The 17,675-nt window shown below is 39.2% G+C and overlaps 1 protein-coding gene across 5 annotated transcripts in view; it reads left to right on the top strand.

The window, feature by feature from the left end:
- The window catches only part of LIN28B (lin-28 homolog B), a 99,698-nt gene that overhangs the window by 64,393 nt on the left and 17,630 nt on the right, over positions 1–17,675 (top strand). For all 5 annotated transcript variants that reach the window (XM_079971752.1, XM_079971753.1, XM_079971755.1 and 2 more), the window contains one exon: positions 91–275. In XM_079971752.1, coding sequence (XP_079827878.1) covers positions 91–275 — 185 coding nt within the window. The remainder of the gene's footprint in view (positions 1–90; positions 276–17,675) is intronic.

The following is a 17,675-nucleotide window of genomic DNA, read 5'->3' as shown; positions in this document are numbered from 1 at the left end:
TTGTTTTGGGTTGTTGTTTTTTTACATACTTCAGTATTGTTCTATTTTCCCTAAGCCTATGGTAACTAAGAATATGTTTCCTGTTCACAGAGCAAGCTTTACATGGAAGGATTTAGAAGCCTAAAAGAAGGAGAACCAGTGGAATTTACTTTTAAGAAATCTTCCAAAGGACTTGAATCAATACGGGTAACAGGTCCAGGTGGGATTCCCTGTTTAGGAAGTGAGAGACGACCCAAAGGAAAAACAGTACAGAAAAGAAAACCAAAGGGAGATAGGTAAATATTTTTTCCCTCTATTTTTACATCTTTTGGAAAACTTTTATTCACTGTGCTTCTCTGCAGACTCAGATGCAGTCATGCAATGATAAGGATGTGAATGGCTTAACTTGTGATTCTGGAAATGGCATATTCTGATTCCTTCCATGAGGAAGAGCTGTAGCTTGGTGGTTTGCATGCAGAAGGTTTTGAGCTCAGTCCTTGGCCTCTCTGGGTAGGACTGGGTGAGGCCTGATCTGAAACTCGGGAGAGCCAGTTCCAGGCAGTGTTGATAATAATTATCAAGATGGACCAATCTGTCCCAGATGTACATCATGTATTTGCTCTGTGGGACTTTACATATGTGTAAGAGCACTCTTGCCATGATGATTTGTTGCATTTCACATTCGGTTCTGGTACAGGAAATGGGTTCTAGTTTTCCTCACATACATGTACTGCGCTGTATATATGTCCTGCCGCATGTCTTTGGCTCATAAAGTAATTTTAGTGTTACATGCAGAGGTCAGCATGCTCTGCTAGCTCAAATTGGTTAAAAAATTTCTTTTGTATTATGCAACAGAATAATGACAGGTCCTAAGTATTTCAGGACCTCAGGCGGGCTAAGAATAGAGATAGAAGGGGGCAAGGTAGAGAGAGAAAGAGCTCCTACCAGAGGCAGGTGTGGTGAAAGAATGCTCAACTGAGAATGGAACCTATTGAGAAGACTATACTGTGTAGATTTCTGTAATAATTATCCAGATAATGTCAGCTGTTGCGGTGTTACAGGCAGAGCGTTTGTGTGTGTTGAAATCTGAAAATGTGCTTCTGGCACTATTATTAAGATCAAGGAACAGCCAAAATAGAAAATATAGAGATCTAGGTTGGTTTATGGTTGGTTTCACTAAACTTTAATGTAGTGTGTTTTATCCATTTTAAGTTAAAATTACGATAATATATATATTATATTTTTTTATTTATACCCCACCCATCTGGCTGGGTTGCCCCAGCCACTCTGGATGGCTTCCAACACAAATAAAAAAAATCAAAAAAAATCAAACATTTATAGAAACAATCTGATATCCAATATAAAAAGTCACAAGAACTTTAAATTAAACAATTTATATCAAATAAACAATATTCAATAACCTGTTAGAATCTAATAGTAAACAGTAAACATCAGCAAATAATAATTAAACAGTTTACAACTACAATAAAGAATTACTAATCCATAATCAATAAAAATAATAGAAAATCACAATGCATAAAATACCACAAAACATACAAAACCAAGTCGCCCTATGAAATTATATGGAAGACAATGAAAGGACCCATCACTAGCACAAGAAAACCTGGCCTCGCCTGACAGGGGCTTTGACAGGTGCAGAGATGCACTTAGTCTTTCTAGAGGTATCTTGTTTCCCATCATAAGAAGCTATAGGTAAAGGTAAAGGGAACCCTGACCATTAGGTCCAGTTGTGACCGACTCTGGGGTTGCGCGCTCATCTCGCTCTATAGGCCGAGGGAGCTGGCGTTTGTCCACAGACAGCTTCCGGGTCATGTGGCTAGCATGACTAAGCCGCTTCTGGTGAACCGGAGCAGAACACGGAAACGATGTTTACCTTCCCGCCAAAGCGGTCCCTATTTATCTACTTGCACATGATGTGCTTTCGAACTGCTAGGTTGGCAGGAGCAGGGACTGAGCAACGGGAGCTCACCCCGTCATGGGGATTCGAACCGCCCACCTTCTGATCGGCAAGTCCTAGGCTCTGTGGTTTAACCCACAGCGCCACCCGCCTCCTAAGAAGCTATAGCTCTGACCTACAATACATAACTAAACCTGTTTTCCAGAACAGCGTGTCTACACTTTGGGCTTCCCATTGTTTGTAGACTACAGCTGACTATGAATCCCTGACAACTAGCCAACAAAATCTAGAAGACCACATGTTCCCTATTTTTGGTTTAAACAGAGTCATACTATTGCAAAGGATAATTTTATGTATGTTTGCTCATAAATGTAGGCATTTCCTCCTTTCCTATGTGCATGTTGATGCAGACACAACCCACAGTGCCCATTTACTCCCAGTCTTTTGTCTGTGTCTGTCTTCATCCATTCATCCACCTAGTTATCTTCTTCCACCCCAAATAGTCCATTAGTCCTAACCAGCTTAGTGGCCGGTTCTGCAATGGCTGGGTGGGCCAGATTTAGGACCCTGGTGGGCCAGATCTGGCCTGCGGACCATAGTTTAAGGACCCCTGAGTTAAGCAAATTCTTCTCTTTGATTCACATTTATTTATAGTATTTAGTATTTGTTCTCATAGCGTGGAGCCTTTGTCAAGAAGTGCATTCAGAGAAGGGTATGAAAAGTGATTAAAATTACATCCAGTTTTTCAAAGAATAGTCTTCGGTGGCTTTAGAGGTGGGTAGAATTGCCTTTAGGTTTCGGACAGTTTAAATGCTGATCAATGTAATGGAGTTCAGACAGGTTGGCAAACAATAGCAAACCACAGACTGCTCTCGTTTCATTGCCTGCCATTAATGCTGCAGTACCCTTTACATCAAAGTTAACTGGGCTACTTTGATTTCGTCTGTCATATTGATATGTCTGATACATGCACTTTAAATGGCTTGCATGTTGAAAGAAAAAAAATCCTATTTAGAATTATCACAAATTTATAGAGCTGCATCTGCCAGCATTTATGTTGGACAGAGTAGCCACAATCCACATCCCTGTGCCTGTGGCAAAAGTCCTGTTCAGCTAATACCCCTTGTGGAGTGAAAGCAGATATTTATTTATTTATTCTATACTAACAAAACTAAACTACCATTCCCATTGGCTCTACTAAACCTTCCTGCCACCATTCAGCCATTTTCATTTATTTATCACAAGATTATTAGGTACACAAGTTGATCCGGTTAACAGTACAGTGTTTTTTTACACTTCAATGACTTCACACTGTCGCTTCACACAACTTCACACAATGTATATGCAGCTATTAATGTTTACTAAAATGGCTTGGCTTTAAAGGAGCAGTTACCTACTACAGTCGTACCTTGAATCCCAAATGTTTTGGCTCTCGAATGCCGCAAACTGTTCGGGTTTGCGAACTGTTTTTGGAAGCTGAACATCCGATTAGCTGCAGGAGCTTTCTGCAGCCAACCAGAAGCCGTGCTTTGGTTTCTGAACATTTTGGAAGTCGAACGGACTTCCAGAATGGATTCCCTTCGACTTCCAAGGTACGACTGTATATTAAAACCCCCTAGCCAAATTGCCCGTATTTGTCTCCATTTAAGCTTCAGCAGCTTAACTCACTGCTGTCAGGCCCCACATTGACAGTTAAACTGGACCCTAACCACACCAGACAGAAAACTTCTCACTTCAGATACATGACAGTGTACATTGCAATACAAAGGTCAAAACACATTACACAGTGCCCATTAAGACTTAAACAGTCCTAGATTAAAGCTGAGAGTCTCTTCTCTCCACATGTGCCATGAATAAAAGGGAAGAAACAATTATTGAGACAGAATGAATACCTTGTGGTCCTCTGGATGTTGTTGGACTCCCCACCAGACCCAAATAGCATGGCCTGTGATTAAGGATAATGGGAGTTACTGGGCGAGTCCTAATGTCGGAGGGAATATGATCAAATTTGGGCACCTTTTACCATATGTGGTGGTCATGTGACATATCAATTACTGTGGTTTTGGGTCACACTGTCCTGGAAGATTAGTGTAATAATCACAGGACAGACAGTCCCACGTGTCCCTCAGTTAGCACTGTTAACTCTGCTTGAGGGAAGCTTAAAAGAGCTGAAGTATAAATAACGCTATAACTCCGATCCTGGTTATAGTAAGACTTCTTGTAGCTCGTAAATGGAAAGCTTTAGACAATGTCTGCATAGAAGCTTGGTTGCAACAAAATGAACTAATAGGAAAAAAATAACTGAACACCCCAGATCATTGTGAGAAAATGAGGCTTTCTGGGGAACTTGTTGCAGGCTTGTTGCATATAAATTTAGAATCATCCATGTCCACAAACACTTTCTGTTTTGGCTTTAGAATTCAATGCCATGTTGATATTTAGGGGCGGGGGACTTTAAAAAGGGATGATAGGAGTTGTAGCCCAGTAACATCTGGTGGGCCACCAGTTCCTTATACCTCAGTTAAAAGCAACAGATGGGAACTGGCTCCTTAAGAAGGCTATGAAAAGAGGTTGCTTTGCTAGAATTGGGAGTAGCTCTCAGGAATTCAACTACTTGTGTGGATTTGGTTGCCTTTGCCTCATAATTTTAGCACATGGTAGCAGTGAGGACCCAACTCTGGGAAGAATTAAATGTCTCCCTGTTCCAATCATTCCCTGTTCCAGCATTTTAGCTTGCTAGATGGAACTATTCCCCTCTCTTTTGCCCCACTGTTCTGGGGTTCCCCTGACCCTCTGAGAGCTGATATTGGAGGACGAGAGAGGTTGGAAAGTCCCATCACACAAGTGGGCTTCTGTTGATGGGGCTGGTTATGTGAACCCTGTTCTCTAACATGCTAGTCTGTTATATCTGTGAACTGAGTAAGCGTAGTGTTGAGGACTTGCAAAATTGCTGTGCAAGGTTTAAAGTGTGAGTGGAGTTGCTTTTTTATTTTTATTTAGAAAATAGAATGCTGGGTTTTGATGTGGAAAGCCTGTATTCCAGTCCCCATTCACTGGGTGGCCTGGCTAGCTTGCTTCTATTGATCAGCCTGACCTACGTCAAAAAATGCCAAAACACTACTTTGAGCTCCATAGTAGACAGGCAAGATGCAGAATTAACTCTTCATAATTTGGAAACCAGAAAGTTGAATGCTGGGTTAGCTTGAGCCAAACAGGATTGATTTCTAGTCTTACATTTTTAAACATAAGCATTATAATGATTTATTAAGCCTCTTTTGAAGGAGTGCTTAATTTGTGCAAGAAAAGTATGGTGAAGTGTTTTGAAGAGAGAGACACTTCGTTTTTCTGCAAGCAATCCAAAGAGAAGCTGCATAATTGTTAAAATGCAGCTAAAATGAAACTGGTTGCATTGTCACTGATAAGCAGACTGACCCAATGCCCCAACATTTTAAAGGAATCCATTGTTTAGAAATAAATAGCTCTAAAGACACATCATTGACAACTGAAAACCTCAGTAAACAGGCTAGAAGAAAATAAAACATGTAAACCCATTAAGTGGCCTTAATTAGATTTCAGAATTATTAAAGCACAATTGCTGTTCCCCCTCTCCCACCCCTGGTATAAAGGCAGATTTTGGTAATATTTTATAATGAATATGTTGAAATACTGCTTAAAAAGAGCTAGCCATTTTAGGCATTTTAAAAATAGCAGAATTTCAGCAAGTTTCAATAAATGTTGTAGTGGGCTTGTGCTTTCTATGACTTGTTTTGTCAGATTTTGGAATTTGCTTTTTAGTGGTTTCTTTTGTAGGAGAGAAATCTTTCAGGCATGAATTGATAGTCCAGATCTTTTGCGGTCTGTCTCTTCTAACCTATGACCCTTGTTCCTACAAGGTCAACATCTGAGGGCAGGAGATTAAGATAGTTTAAAGACTGGAATGGGAACTGGAATGGAAAAATTAGCCAGCCTATTTTGGTTGCAAAACATCAAAGTCTCCAAACCATTTACTTATTTTTCAATGTAGTTTAAGAGTAACAAGTTAATTAATTATACTGTGCTTGGCAAATATATGTCTGGAATTAAGAGGACCATCATGGAAGATTTTTTGTTTTGTATTAAATATAGCAAGCATATTGTGTTACACGTACCGTAAAGAGTCTTTAGCAGTTTGCAATATAACTTGGAATCTGGTCCTGCAACTTCTTTGCCCAATTACTTCTCATTTTCATTAACTGCAACACTGACACCAGTAACACAAATTTCCTGTGTAAGGATCTAACCACGATTGTGTACCCAGTGACTCCTGAGATCGTGTGCTGAAATTGCTAGTATGTTTCCTAATTAAAGTTTAATTATTAAACCAGTGCCTCTTGTGCCTTTCTTTACAAATGCAAATGTTCTCTGTGTAGTGGCATTGTCCATTACATAAAGAAATCAACCTCAACCAATACATTGGTAACAATGTATGTGCCATTACATGAAATATTGGTCCTCCATCTGCATAAGTGTGTTTAAGGCACATGCATTATGTGCATGAGTTTGTATATGCACATGTACATAGACTCCAATATCAGTTGTAGAAGCAGTGTTTTTTATGAACAAAATGCAGGCTGCTAGTAGTTTCCTTGCCGTTGTTGTTTTTAAAATATAAATCTCACATGGGCAGAAAATACACTTTGTTCTTTCATGGAAAAAGGAGGAGATTGTGCCTTCAATGTATAAGCAATGTTTATGGAAAAGTGCTGTTTCTTCTGTCATTCAGAATCTGATTGATATCTTTATAGACTTCAGCGGTTTTCTGATTGTTACTCTGCCACCAAAAAAGATTTCAAATTTAAATAGCTTAAACTACTGTTGGGAAATGTATATATAAAGAGGTTTTGTCACTGTCCCTGTAATCACATGGCTTCCCCTGCCTCAAACAATGCATGGGCAGCTGTAGGAGAAAATGTTTCTGTATAAATAACTCATGTTCGGTAGAATCCTCCTTTCTCCTGAGACAGCTATACATGGTGCAGATGTTGGGAGCTTGTGTGTCTCCCAGCCAGGGCCAGCAGCACCCAAAGCCCCCCCCCCCCACACACACCCAGTGGCTCTTCACATGCAAAGGGTAGTTTATAAGGAGCTGTGAATAAGGAAAATATAGGTTATCATGTATAAATTCTTTTGACCCATAAAATGTTTGAGAGTAAGTTTGTGCATAGTTTTTCACAAGAGCTTGTGTAAATTGAAGAACTTGCTTGTATTTGCAGCCCTTTTGTAGATCCATCTAAGGTGCTATATTGTGTTTTGTTTCAACAGACTAACATGGTGAACCTTTTGGAATTGTGCCCTTAACTACCAGTGACTGAATAACCTTCGGGTTTGGATGTGCACATAAAAAAGGAGAATATGTGTGACTTGTTTCCTAAATGGAGGGTGTTCTAATAACGAATTATTCTATTATAGAAGTCTAAAAAAACAAAACCAAAACCAAACCCTAACTTCTGAATTCTGCCTTTGCAAATTGGTTGGCTGTTTCCTCTAGCCTGTGCATCTGGAGAAAGGGCACAAGTGGTTCTTGCTTTTGTATATGCTTAGCTATTTAAATGCACATAAATTAATTGTCTCTGACAGCAGTTGTAAACTAAGAAAACACACTGGGAGGTGGTCCCTAAAGCACTGTTTCTGAACCTGTGGCCCATGGGCTTCATATGTAAACCTGAAATAATTATTGCTTACAGTCTTTAACTGGTATGATGAATACCTCTTACAACTTTTTTGTTATGTTGGCATGTTTTGGCCCTTGCAACCGAACACTGGAAAAGTCTTACATTTTGACACTTGAGAACCACTCTCTGGCAGCTAGTGATGGTTCCAATCACTGTTGCACCACAAGGTGCTTGCACAGGGACACCCCCCCCCCCGGAGTGTCCCCCACAGCTTGCCTCTGATGCATGACCTTCAGCACCTGCACATCAGAGACAAGCTGCAACAGTCACTAAGACCAACTCCTTGTACAAACACCCGCAGTGAACCACCACTGGATCTGCTGCTAGTGTTAGTTAACAGTGTGACCAGGAGTGATTAGAATTTTTTGGGGGGGAGGGAATATCTAATGCTCCTTGAGTAATTGGATGCTTTGTAGAATAATTTTTTTAGACCTTGCGAAGCAATATCCTACAATCAGATGATTGGTGTTCTTAACATTCCTGTAACAAAACTGTGAATAACTCTTAAATATTTAGAAGTACTCTAAATGTTTCAACAAATTGCACATTAATAGGGGTGATATGTCCTTTTTTTTGCTGGGATGCTTCAAGTATAGGTTATAAAACAGTCAATGTTGGAATTAAAAGGCATGAAGCCGATGGCTGTTGAGGGAAGTCAGCAGTTTGGAAGGTCCAAAACTCACATGACAATAAATGGATGGGACGTTAAACCTAGTGAATCTGGACTTGTAGATTGCTATACCTAAAAGACTGGGAACCACTGTCCTAAGCAGTAATTCTAGAGTAGTTTTTAGTTGCAAGCCCTGAGTTCTTACAGGACTAGAGGGAAGAGGAAAAGAACATCATGTGAACAATATGGTTTCTTTTTTATACAAAGGTGATGGTACAAAAGTATTTGACTTACTATGTGATTGACAAGATGCTGTAAAAGGTTGTTCTCATCAGATGCAGGTGAGGAAAAATATTGCTGCTTACAAACATTCAAGAAAGATAAAAAGACAGTTTGTCAGAGAACAGAGCTTGATCCTTTTCAGTCAAACAATATATTCAAGGGATAATAATAATAATAATAATAAATTTTATTTATATCCCGCCCTCCCCAGCCGAAGCCGGGCTCAGGGCGGCTAACAACATTAAAACAGTATGACATTATAAAACATTATAAAAATGAATTAAAATCAAAATTGATGGCAACCATAAACTAAAGCTTTGTAAAGATTGCCAGAGGAGGGGGTCAGGCTGCGCCCTGACCAAATGCCAGGTGGAACAGCTCTGTCTTGCAGGCCCTGCGGAAAGATGAGAATTCATGATGCCCTATGGACCTATATCGCAACATTATGGAAAAAGGCAAAGCTTGAACAATGAGTGACTCTTGGTGGTTCAATCTGACTCACCACTAGTACCCTGAGAGAGATTATTCAGATGTTTTCTTTGGATGTAATGATAACAGCACTTACTGAAAACAAGTTAGTAAATATAGGGAAACCAAGATTTGCCGAATGCTTAGTACAATATATGAAAAAGGAAATTTTATTAAAATAAGACTGGTGTTCCCACCCACATCAATTTCAGAAACATGTTAGGTGTTTTGTTTTATCACTTACATGTTTGCTGTCCTGGGCTCCTTTGGGAGAAAGGTGGCATATAATTAAAATAGTAAATATGAGTCATTTTTAGCAACTGCTATGTGAAACCAAAGCATTGCTTTCAATAACATATATTTTATTTGATGTATAAGGATGCTGGAATGGTTGAAAGGATGAAGAACTCGAATTCTTGAAAGAACTCGAGAGCATTTTACTTAAATTTGATCAGTTTCGTAAGTTTAGCTATCCATCTATTGCTTGCTCTTTAAAAGAACCACACTGTTTTGCTGATGTGAATAATATAATTTCATGTTATTTCATTAAATCATTGTCCCATTAAAACTGTTGTGCACTATCCTATAATAATAGCTCCTTCAAGAACCACAGCTTTGTTTGTGTGTTTGGTACATATATAGGTGTCTTGTGGTTGCAAAAGAGAAACTCTGACTAGTTGTAGCATGCATAGATGCCCGGACACTGAGGTCCAGCTCTGAGGGCCTTCTGGCGGTTCCCTCACTGCGAGAGGCCAAGTTACAGGGAACCAGGCAGAGGGCCTTCTCGGTAGTGGCGCCCACCCTGTGGAATGCCCTCCCATCAGATGTCAAAGCGATAAACAACTACCTGACATTCAGAAGACATCTGAAGGCAGCCCTGTTCAGGGAAGTTTTTAATATGTGACATTTTAGTGTATTTTTCATCTTTGTGGAAGCCGCCCAGAGTGGCTGGGGAAACCCAGCCAGATGGGTGGGGTACAAATAAATAATAATAATAATAATAATAATAATAATAATAATAGATGGCTGGTTGGCACTAGCATCTTTCTGTCCTACTACAAATTGTCATTGGTATCCAGAAACGTATTGTTCTTATTTTTGAACTTTTAAAAACAGCTTCAAACCAGCATGTTTATGGAAACTAGTTTGAAAAGCATGACACAGGTAACCAATAAATAAACAAACTCCAAACCAAGCAGGTGGATAGAACTTATCCCTTCCTGACATTATTCCTATGCCTACATCAAGATTTGTTAAAATCAGAAGTTATTTTATATTACAGAAACAAATATTATTTTAAAGTATATATTCCCTAAGTGTATAGAAAGCTGTCGGTGGTGCATTTTGACTTGCAAAAGCCAGAAAGCCTTACTTTGGGTGAGCACCCCACATTTGGGGAACCATCACAGAAAAGGCCTGTTCTCATGTTGTCACCCTTGGGACCTCTCACAGAGAAAGCTCACGAAGAAGGACCTCAGATGATGGTTGTGCACGCTCCAGGTTGGTTCACATGGGGAGAGGCGGTCTTTGAGGATTATAGAACTTGGCATGCGTAATTGCTTTGCAGCCAGTTGTATCATCTTCAGTGTTATTGCCACCCTTGTATTGTCAAATTGGCAGAATAGAATTAAAATACACTATTCTTGGACAACCCATTGGTCACTTTCCAAATAGTACATAAATGTTTCTGGAAGAAGGGAGATAAAGGAGAAAGCAGTCAAATGGTTTTTTAATTTACTCTTGTGTCTGTCTTTAAATATGAAAGATGGAATTCTTATTGGGTCCCTGAAATCTTGTACTCTGTTTCCTGATGAGATCTCACCAAGCCTTCTGTTGGTTGTGTTGCCTATAGGATAGCTGCACTCCTCTGTTAACCATTGTTTCAGGATTCCTTGCCCTGCCATTTATAGATGCTGGCTATTCATTATGTGTTCAGGAAACCTGTGGCAAGCAGCATTTCCACCCTGCCCCCCACCTTTCTGTGCTGCTTATTCTCTCCAATTTATTGGCATTGGCCTCTCTGTCTCGCCAACATTCAAGATCGACTTGTCATTCTGCAAACTGCATTTTCCGTTCAAGGGAGTCTCCTGCAGAGGATCCCAGCTGCTTCCACTTAAAACACCCAGAAACTAATCCTCCAGAATCAGCTTGAGCAGGCCAGCATCTGTCTTTCACATTTTGGTCCCCTCGAGGTGCCTCAGATAATGCTCTGCACCACAGTCAGGGCTGCTGTTCTTACCTTTTGGCCAGCCTTTTGATTCCAAGTCTGTTCCCAAACCCTTTTCTCTCTTTCTTCCAAGTTTTACTACAGTCAAAGTAATAAAGCCATTTTCTCTTAGGAATATTCTGGTTTATAGACAGGTTTTAAAACCCACTCGCTTAAAGTCAGCCTGTCTTCATTATGTGGTTACCACAAGATCAGTTCATTTATGAACATCCACTAGTTTGTGGGTAGATTTTTTTGGGGGGGGGGGAGAAAAACATTCATGAGAAAAGGGATTGCCCAACCTTTTAGAAAGGGCAGCAATTGTACAACCTGTTTAGATAGCAGAGACTTGCATGCTGCGTCTCTCTCTCTCTCTCTCTCTCTCTCTCTCTCTCTCTGTGTGTGTGTGTGTGTGTGTGTGTGAGAGAGAGAGAGAGAGAGAGAGAGAGAGAGAGAGAGAGAGAGATGCGCCCATCAGTTTGGTGCATGTTTAGCTGTTTTGGGGATATGGTACCTAGAGTGGTTTAGAACTTTTCTGGTGCTGACTTGCTATGCCAAAATCCTTACTATTAAGTTTTTATTTCATTTAGCTAATCTATTTTCACAAGATTACACACACACACACATTGTTGCCTACTCTTATATTTAGATCAAGGCCAGATGCTCCCAAATTCAATATATTCTTACTAGTTTGATTATCGAAGTGACATCCGTTTAGCTCAGTTGGTTAGAGTATGGTGCTGATAACGCCAAGGTTGCAGGTTCACTCCCTGTAAAGGGACAGTTACATATCCCTGCATTGCAGGAGGTTGGACTAGATGAGATCTTTAGGGTCCCTTCCAATTCTGTGATAAGGAAGAACAAGCCAGCTAACACACTTAAATTTCAAGAATTTCATTCCTCTGATTCTCCTGCAAGGCTGGGAGGAGTACTGTTTCAGAGCTTAGTTTCACTTTTGTGTTCCAGGGACCCTGGTTTATATAGCAAACTCTCTTAAGTTTCATAACAAGGAGATAACATGTGTTATTATGAAACAAGCTTATTAAATTAACCCACTGTGTTGAGGTTTTTTTAAACCAGGACCCCTGGGTTGAATGTAATGCTGATTCAGAGTTCAGTAACGCTAAACTCTGGCAGAGTTCTCTAACCAGCCCTGTGCAAAGAGGGAGGCACCATGGAGCCAATGGCTACAGTCCAGTATTCCTTATACCAAATCACCTCCAATCTGGGAGCTGTAAGAAGAGGGGTGCTTGCAGCGATTATAGCTAAGACACAAACCAGTGTCTTATCCTACAAACCAGTTGTGCAGCCTTAATTTTTTGTTGCAACTGGTTCCAAGCCCATTTTAATCTCTCAGACATAAAAAAGTAGCAAAAGTTTAAAAGAAACCAGTTGCATTGATTCTTGAAATTGGAAACAAAGGAATAATTTTCAGAATTTCTAAAGCTTGTCTTCTCCTTATGCTATTATTCAATAAATGTTTCAGTAAAATAAACCTGATTGAGATACTGTTTCAGTTTAAAAGCAGCTACCTGGTTGTCACTTTGTTTTAAAAAAACTGTTTAGAAGTTTTGCACATATTTATGGCTTAAATGCAACAGTAGCTGAATCTACCACAGTTCTGGGCACATAGGCTAGAAAGATGTGCTTATTTCTACGGTCATTGAATAAAGCAGCCTGCAGATAAGGATTGAGATGGGGTTACCTGCCTGCTACTTTTTCTGGCTACTAGCTCTTATTGCTCTGGCTGTTCCACCTGTGTGAATGCACTTACGCAATGGTGGCAAGGATGCATGAAAAGATCAGGAGGCGTCATTGATTTACACGAATACTTTATTTCACTTTTGCCTGAATATACATGCATGTATGGTGTGGCAGCTGTGGCTGCCCTATCCTTACTTGTATTGGTCTAATCCCAGGATAAATTGAGGTAACTGAGAAGTAGCAGGTGCAAGACTGAGCAGGTGACCAGACAGGCAACTGCCTTATTGCAAGGCTGGAATAAGGTTTTGGCATCACAATAACATTCAGTTTGTTGCTTCAGTGGTGACATTTGATAGTCATTGATAAAAATGAGGAGAACAGTAGACCTTTTAACTTGGCAAGATAGCTACCCAAGCGTAGCCTACTTAAACTTATGTTGTTGTTTCATGTATTTAACATTATCTCCCCGAACCCATTATGTGAGGCAACCAGGAGAAGCAGAATTCTGTGTGCAAAAGGCACATGGGTGTGTATCTTAAATGCATGTTCACCTGCACTGCAGTGCTCACATGAGTCCAGTTGTGCTGCTTTGATGCATATGAAGCTGCCATTATATATACCGTATTTTTCGCTCTATAACACGCACCCGACCATAACACGCACAAAGTTTTTAGAGGAGGAAAATCCGTAGGCATGCCACCCATAGGCATTCCCTCCATAACACGCACAGACATTTCCCCTTACTTTCTAGGAGGAAAAAAGTGAGTGTTATGGTGCAAAAAATACGGTAACTAGTTGCACATGCCTAGGGTTGGATCAGGTAATTGTGAATCAAATTCGCATCATTTTCATGCTGGATTAGATTATATTAATATCCAAGACCAGTAGATCTGTTGTGGGATGCATGCATGCTTGCTTGCTTGCCTATTTATTTATTTATTTATGGTAGTGTTGTTGTATTTTGGACTAATGTTGATGTCCTGTGGCTTTAATTTTAATATTAATATTGGAAAGTCCTTCAAACTCTTCTTGGTGGCCTGTGAAGTACTGACAAGTTATTCGTGTGGCCTGCTGTCATGATGACATTTTATATAGATATATAAAATTCAGAATGTTCCTTCTGTGGATAGAAGGGCTTCTTTCATTTGCAGAAGGAACTGCGATCCTGAGAGGCAATTTTCATTCACTTCTCCTCTCCATGCCACCTCTCACACTGTTCCCCCCCCCCCAACCTTCCTGCTATTGCACAAGTGGTATTCTGCATGTAGGAACTCTGGATCCAAGCCCAAATATATAGAAATTAAGCCAACACCCACCCTTATTCATGTATCATTTTTCTTGATGCGGTTGTTTCAGTACAGCTGAACTGAAAATTAGATCCTAATGGAAGAATAATGCCATACCTCAAATACTGGTAATTGTAATTTGCCAGTTCAGACAGTCCAAAATGTTGCAAACACTTTCCAGTGGTCAGTAATCATTATTAGCATTAAACTGACTAATGTGTAGTCATTCCTACAAATTTTAAACTGAATATTAGCTGAATGCTGGGTTGAATTGAAAGATACCTGCTGAAGCAGAAAATCACTTCTGTTCATGGAAGTCTAGCAGTTGTTCATCAACCCTCTCCTACACACTAGAAGCCTTCAACTGCTCTTAAGATTTGTAGGATTCTCTGTAATTCTGGGAGGTTGTGCAGGGAGTTCAATAGATAGAGAGTGAAATTGGGAGACCTGCCTTAGAGGAATGCTTCCGCTTGTATGAAAGCACCTTTTTATACAGTCATTTATTTAAAGCAGGCATGGCCAAACTCGGCCCTCCAGATGTTTTGAGACTACAGTTCCCATCATCCCTGACCACTGGTCCTGTTAGTGAGGGATGATGGGAGTTGTAGTCCCAAAAAACATCTGGAGGGCCATGTTTGGCCATGCCTGATTTAAAGTAATTGCCTTTTTCATCTTATACTTTACATAAAATCCAGACTTACATTCCAAATTGTAACTTCGTTTTCTGTGGCTACTTCACAGCCTTCATCTCTGTTCCATTTAAGAGCCATTTAAGAACAAAGGACTATAGGAAAATACTACGTTTTGTAGTTAGAATTTGAAGAGATATAAACACAGGTGCTTTTGTTATCTGCGTTTATTATGGTTTCTTAACCATCCCTTTCAAAAATTATGCGATTTAATTTTCAAGCTTGGAAAAATTCTGTATAGTTCAAAGATTTGTACAAAGATGTATATGAAATGACCCCTTCAACCTTTTTGTTTTATGAGCGCTTGTGTAACACAGTAGCTTAGAGGCCAGGTTACAAATCAGGAAGTTGCAGGTTTAAATCTCACCTCTGCCATGAACTGACTAGGTAGCCCTGGCTCACAGTAGCTGGACTGATGGAGGAGTAACAGATTTCTGTCCAGGAACCTACACATTCATTCATGCCAAGTCATGGCTTGGCTTAGTGTTGTTACAGGAACAGGATCACCGGATGGCTTTAGGCAAGCCACCCTCTCTCACTTTCCCATCTGCAATGTGGGGGAAAGTAATAATTGATTATACAAATTTGCATGGTTGTATATAAGCATTAAAACTAAAGAATGCATGTGCAGGTCTTTGAGCCCCTGGAGGTGTTGACAAATGGGAAGTGCCGGTAAAGCTCAGTTGCTAGAGTGTGAGACTCTTAATCTAAGGTCATGGATTCAAGCCCCATGTTGGCTAAAAGATTCCTGCATTGTAGGGGGTTGGACTAGATGATCCTTGTGGTCCCTTCCAGCGCTACAATTCTGTGATGCCAAGTGTTGTTTTCTGAATACCAGAAAACAAGAGAGCTGCACCAATTCACATGAAAAGGGAGGGAATTCCCAAAGGTTCAAAATAAGTCTGGGTTATCAGATGCACTAAGTCAGGCTTGTAGCTCTTTCTCACATTACTCCAACACAAAAATACATAAGAATAATTTATATGAATTAACATATCTATATTAGCAAACAAATCTTTATAAAATGTGTTGCCCTAAAAGCTATCCCTTTTTACTATAAAATACTAGAGTTATTCTTTTCCACATCTTTACATGTATAATGCTTATTTTTCAAATTCTCACCGGGAAAACAAACTTTTTTCACGTGTGTGTCTCCTTTCTCATAAAAGATTACAGAAGATGACAAAATATAATTGAGTGTTATTCACAAACTGTTTATCAGCAAATAAAATAGGTTCTTTATTCTGTCTTTATAAGGTCCTATCTCTCATTATTTAATACAGATAGAACTGTCTTCATTTCTTTATTGAAATGATTATAATATATTTTTCTCTGTAAACTGCTTTGGAATTTATTTGTAATAGTAAGCAGTTTAAGAATACTGCTTACTATTTTTTTAAAAAAACCTTCATGTAGAAATTTTAAAACTAGAAAACAGACATTTCATGCTTCTATTGTAACAATTTCTTCTAACAGATCATGAGTAGTTGTTTCTGCATAGTGACGGAAAAGTAATACTAAAACTGTTTAGGAGCTAAACATGTAGATTTTTATTTTTTGCCCCAACTCCTTTAATAGTAGAGAAGCCATCTTCTTTCACTTGCTTTTTCTTCCTGCAAATGTATTTCTTCCCAACTGCCATACAGATGCTTCATAAATTCAATCATTGGCTCAGGTGCTGAATCTCTCTTCTTCTTTGCATAAGTGTAAAACTTTATTTACCAGCATGTTTCCATGTAGACACCATGAGTATATCACCAAGAAGCCATTTCCCAGAAGAACATAAAGATGGCTATATCTTCAGCCAATGCATGTGTTCCAGTGAATGGCTATTATAAAAAAAAACACGTAGGACATGCATAATTTTAATTGAATTAATTAAAATGGAATTGCACTATTATGATATGATTTAATGTCATCCAATATTATTAAAATGCAAAGAAGGATTATAATATGTGTGTATGGTGGAAATGTCTGAGGAAATATGTATGAAATGAAGTCCCTTGTATTTACTTTAAAGGGGGGGGGGATCATTGAAAGCCTCTAGTTTGCAATTCCACATCCAGTAACTTCCATGCACCTTGTGAATGAAAGGCAAAAGGCTTGTAGGCACATGCAAGATTTTATTTGAACTTGTCATGTGCAGTTGACAACCAAAACAATATAGAAATTTATGACAAACTTTAGCAGAGGTAATCTGCATGTTAACAACAAATTAAGATGCTAAGATATCCGAACATTCTTCACTCAAGTGTTTTTGCCTAGAGGTAAATCAATAAAACAGAGATGATTAGTGTTCACTTCAGTTCTTTTATTTGTTGCATCAATTATATATTCAACTATTATAATGGTTAAAACAATTCAGTTTTATGTTTAAGAATAATCCTGATTAACTGCGAACAAGCTTCATGTCTCTTGAATTTCTATTTTTCAAAATCCCTGTGTTCTTTTTAAATACAGGTGAAGGCAATATTTTATACAATTGTTTCTTGTGTAATGCATTATACTTTCTTAAAGGGCTTTTTTAAACAACAACAACACTTTCCTTTATAGTATTCTAAATGTCTTTATGGAAAAGGAGGAAGATAAAGAAGCCAAACTGAATGTCATACAGAATCTGGAGCCAACATGAATTCCTCTCTTTTCTTTCCCCTTCCCCCATCTCATTGTAAGGTTCCATCATGCGTGTCTCTTCTGAGGCTTCTCAATTGTTCACATAAAACTTGTTTTGTTTACTTGCTGGTGGGGGGAACCGACAAAAAGTATTTGTGCTTAAGTAGCAGCATTTCTCTGTTTTCTGCTTTTTGTAAAACTGGCTTTCA

The sequence above is a fragment of the Podarcis cretensis genome (genome assembly GCF_951804945.1).
Source record: "Podarcis cretensis genome assembly, chromosome: 3".
Lineage (NCBI taxonomy): Eukaryota > Metazoa > Chordata > Lepidosauria > Squamata > Lacertidae > Podarcis > Podarcis cretensis.
Note: the sequence above shows the minus strand (reverse complement) of the source record. Positions and strands in the feature narration are given on the sequence as shown.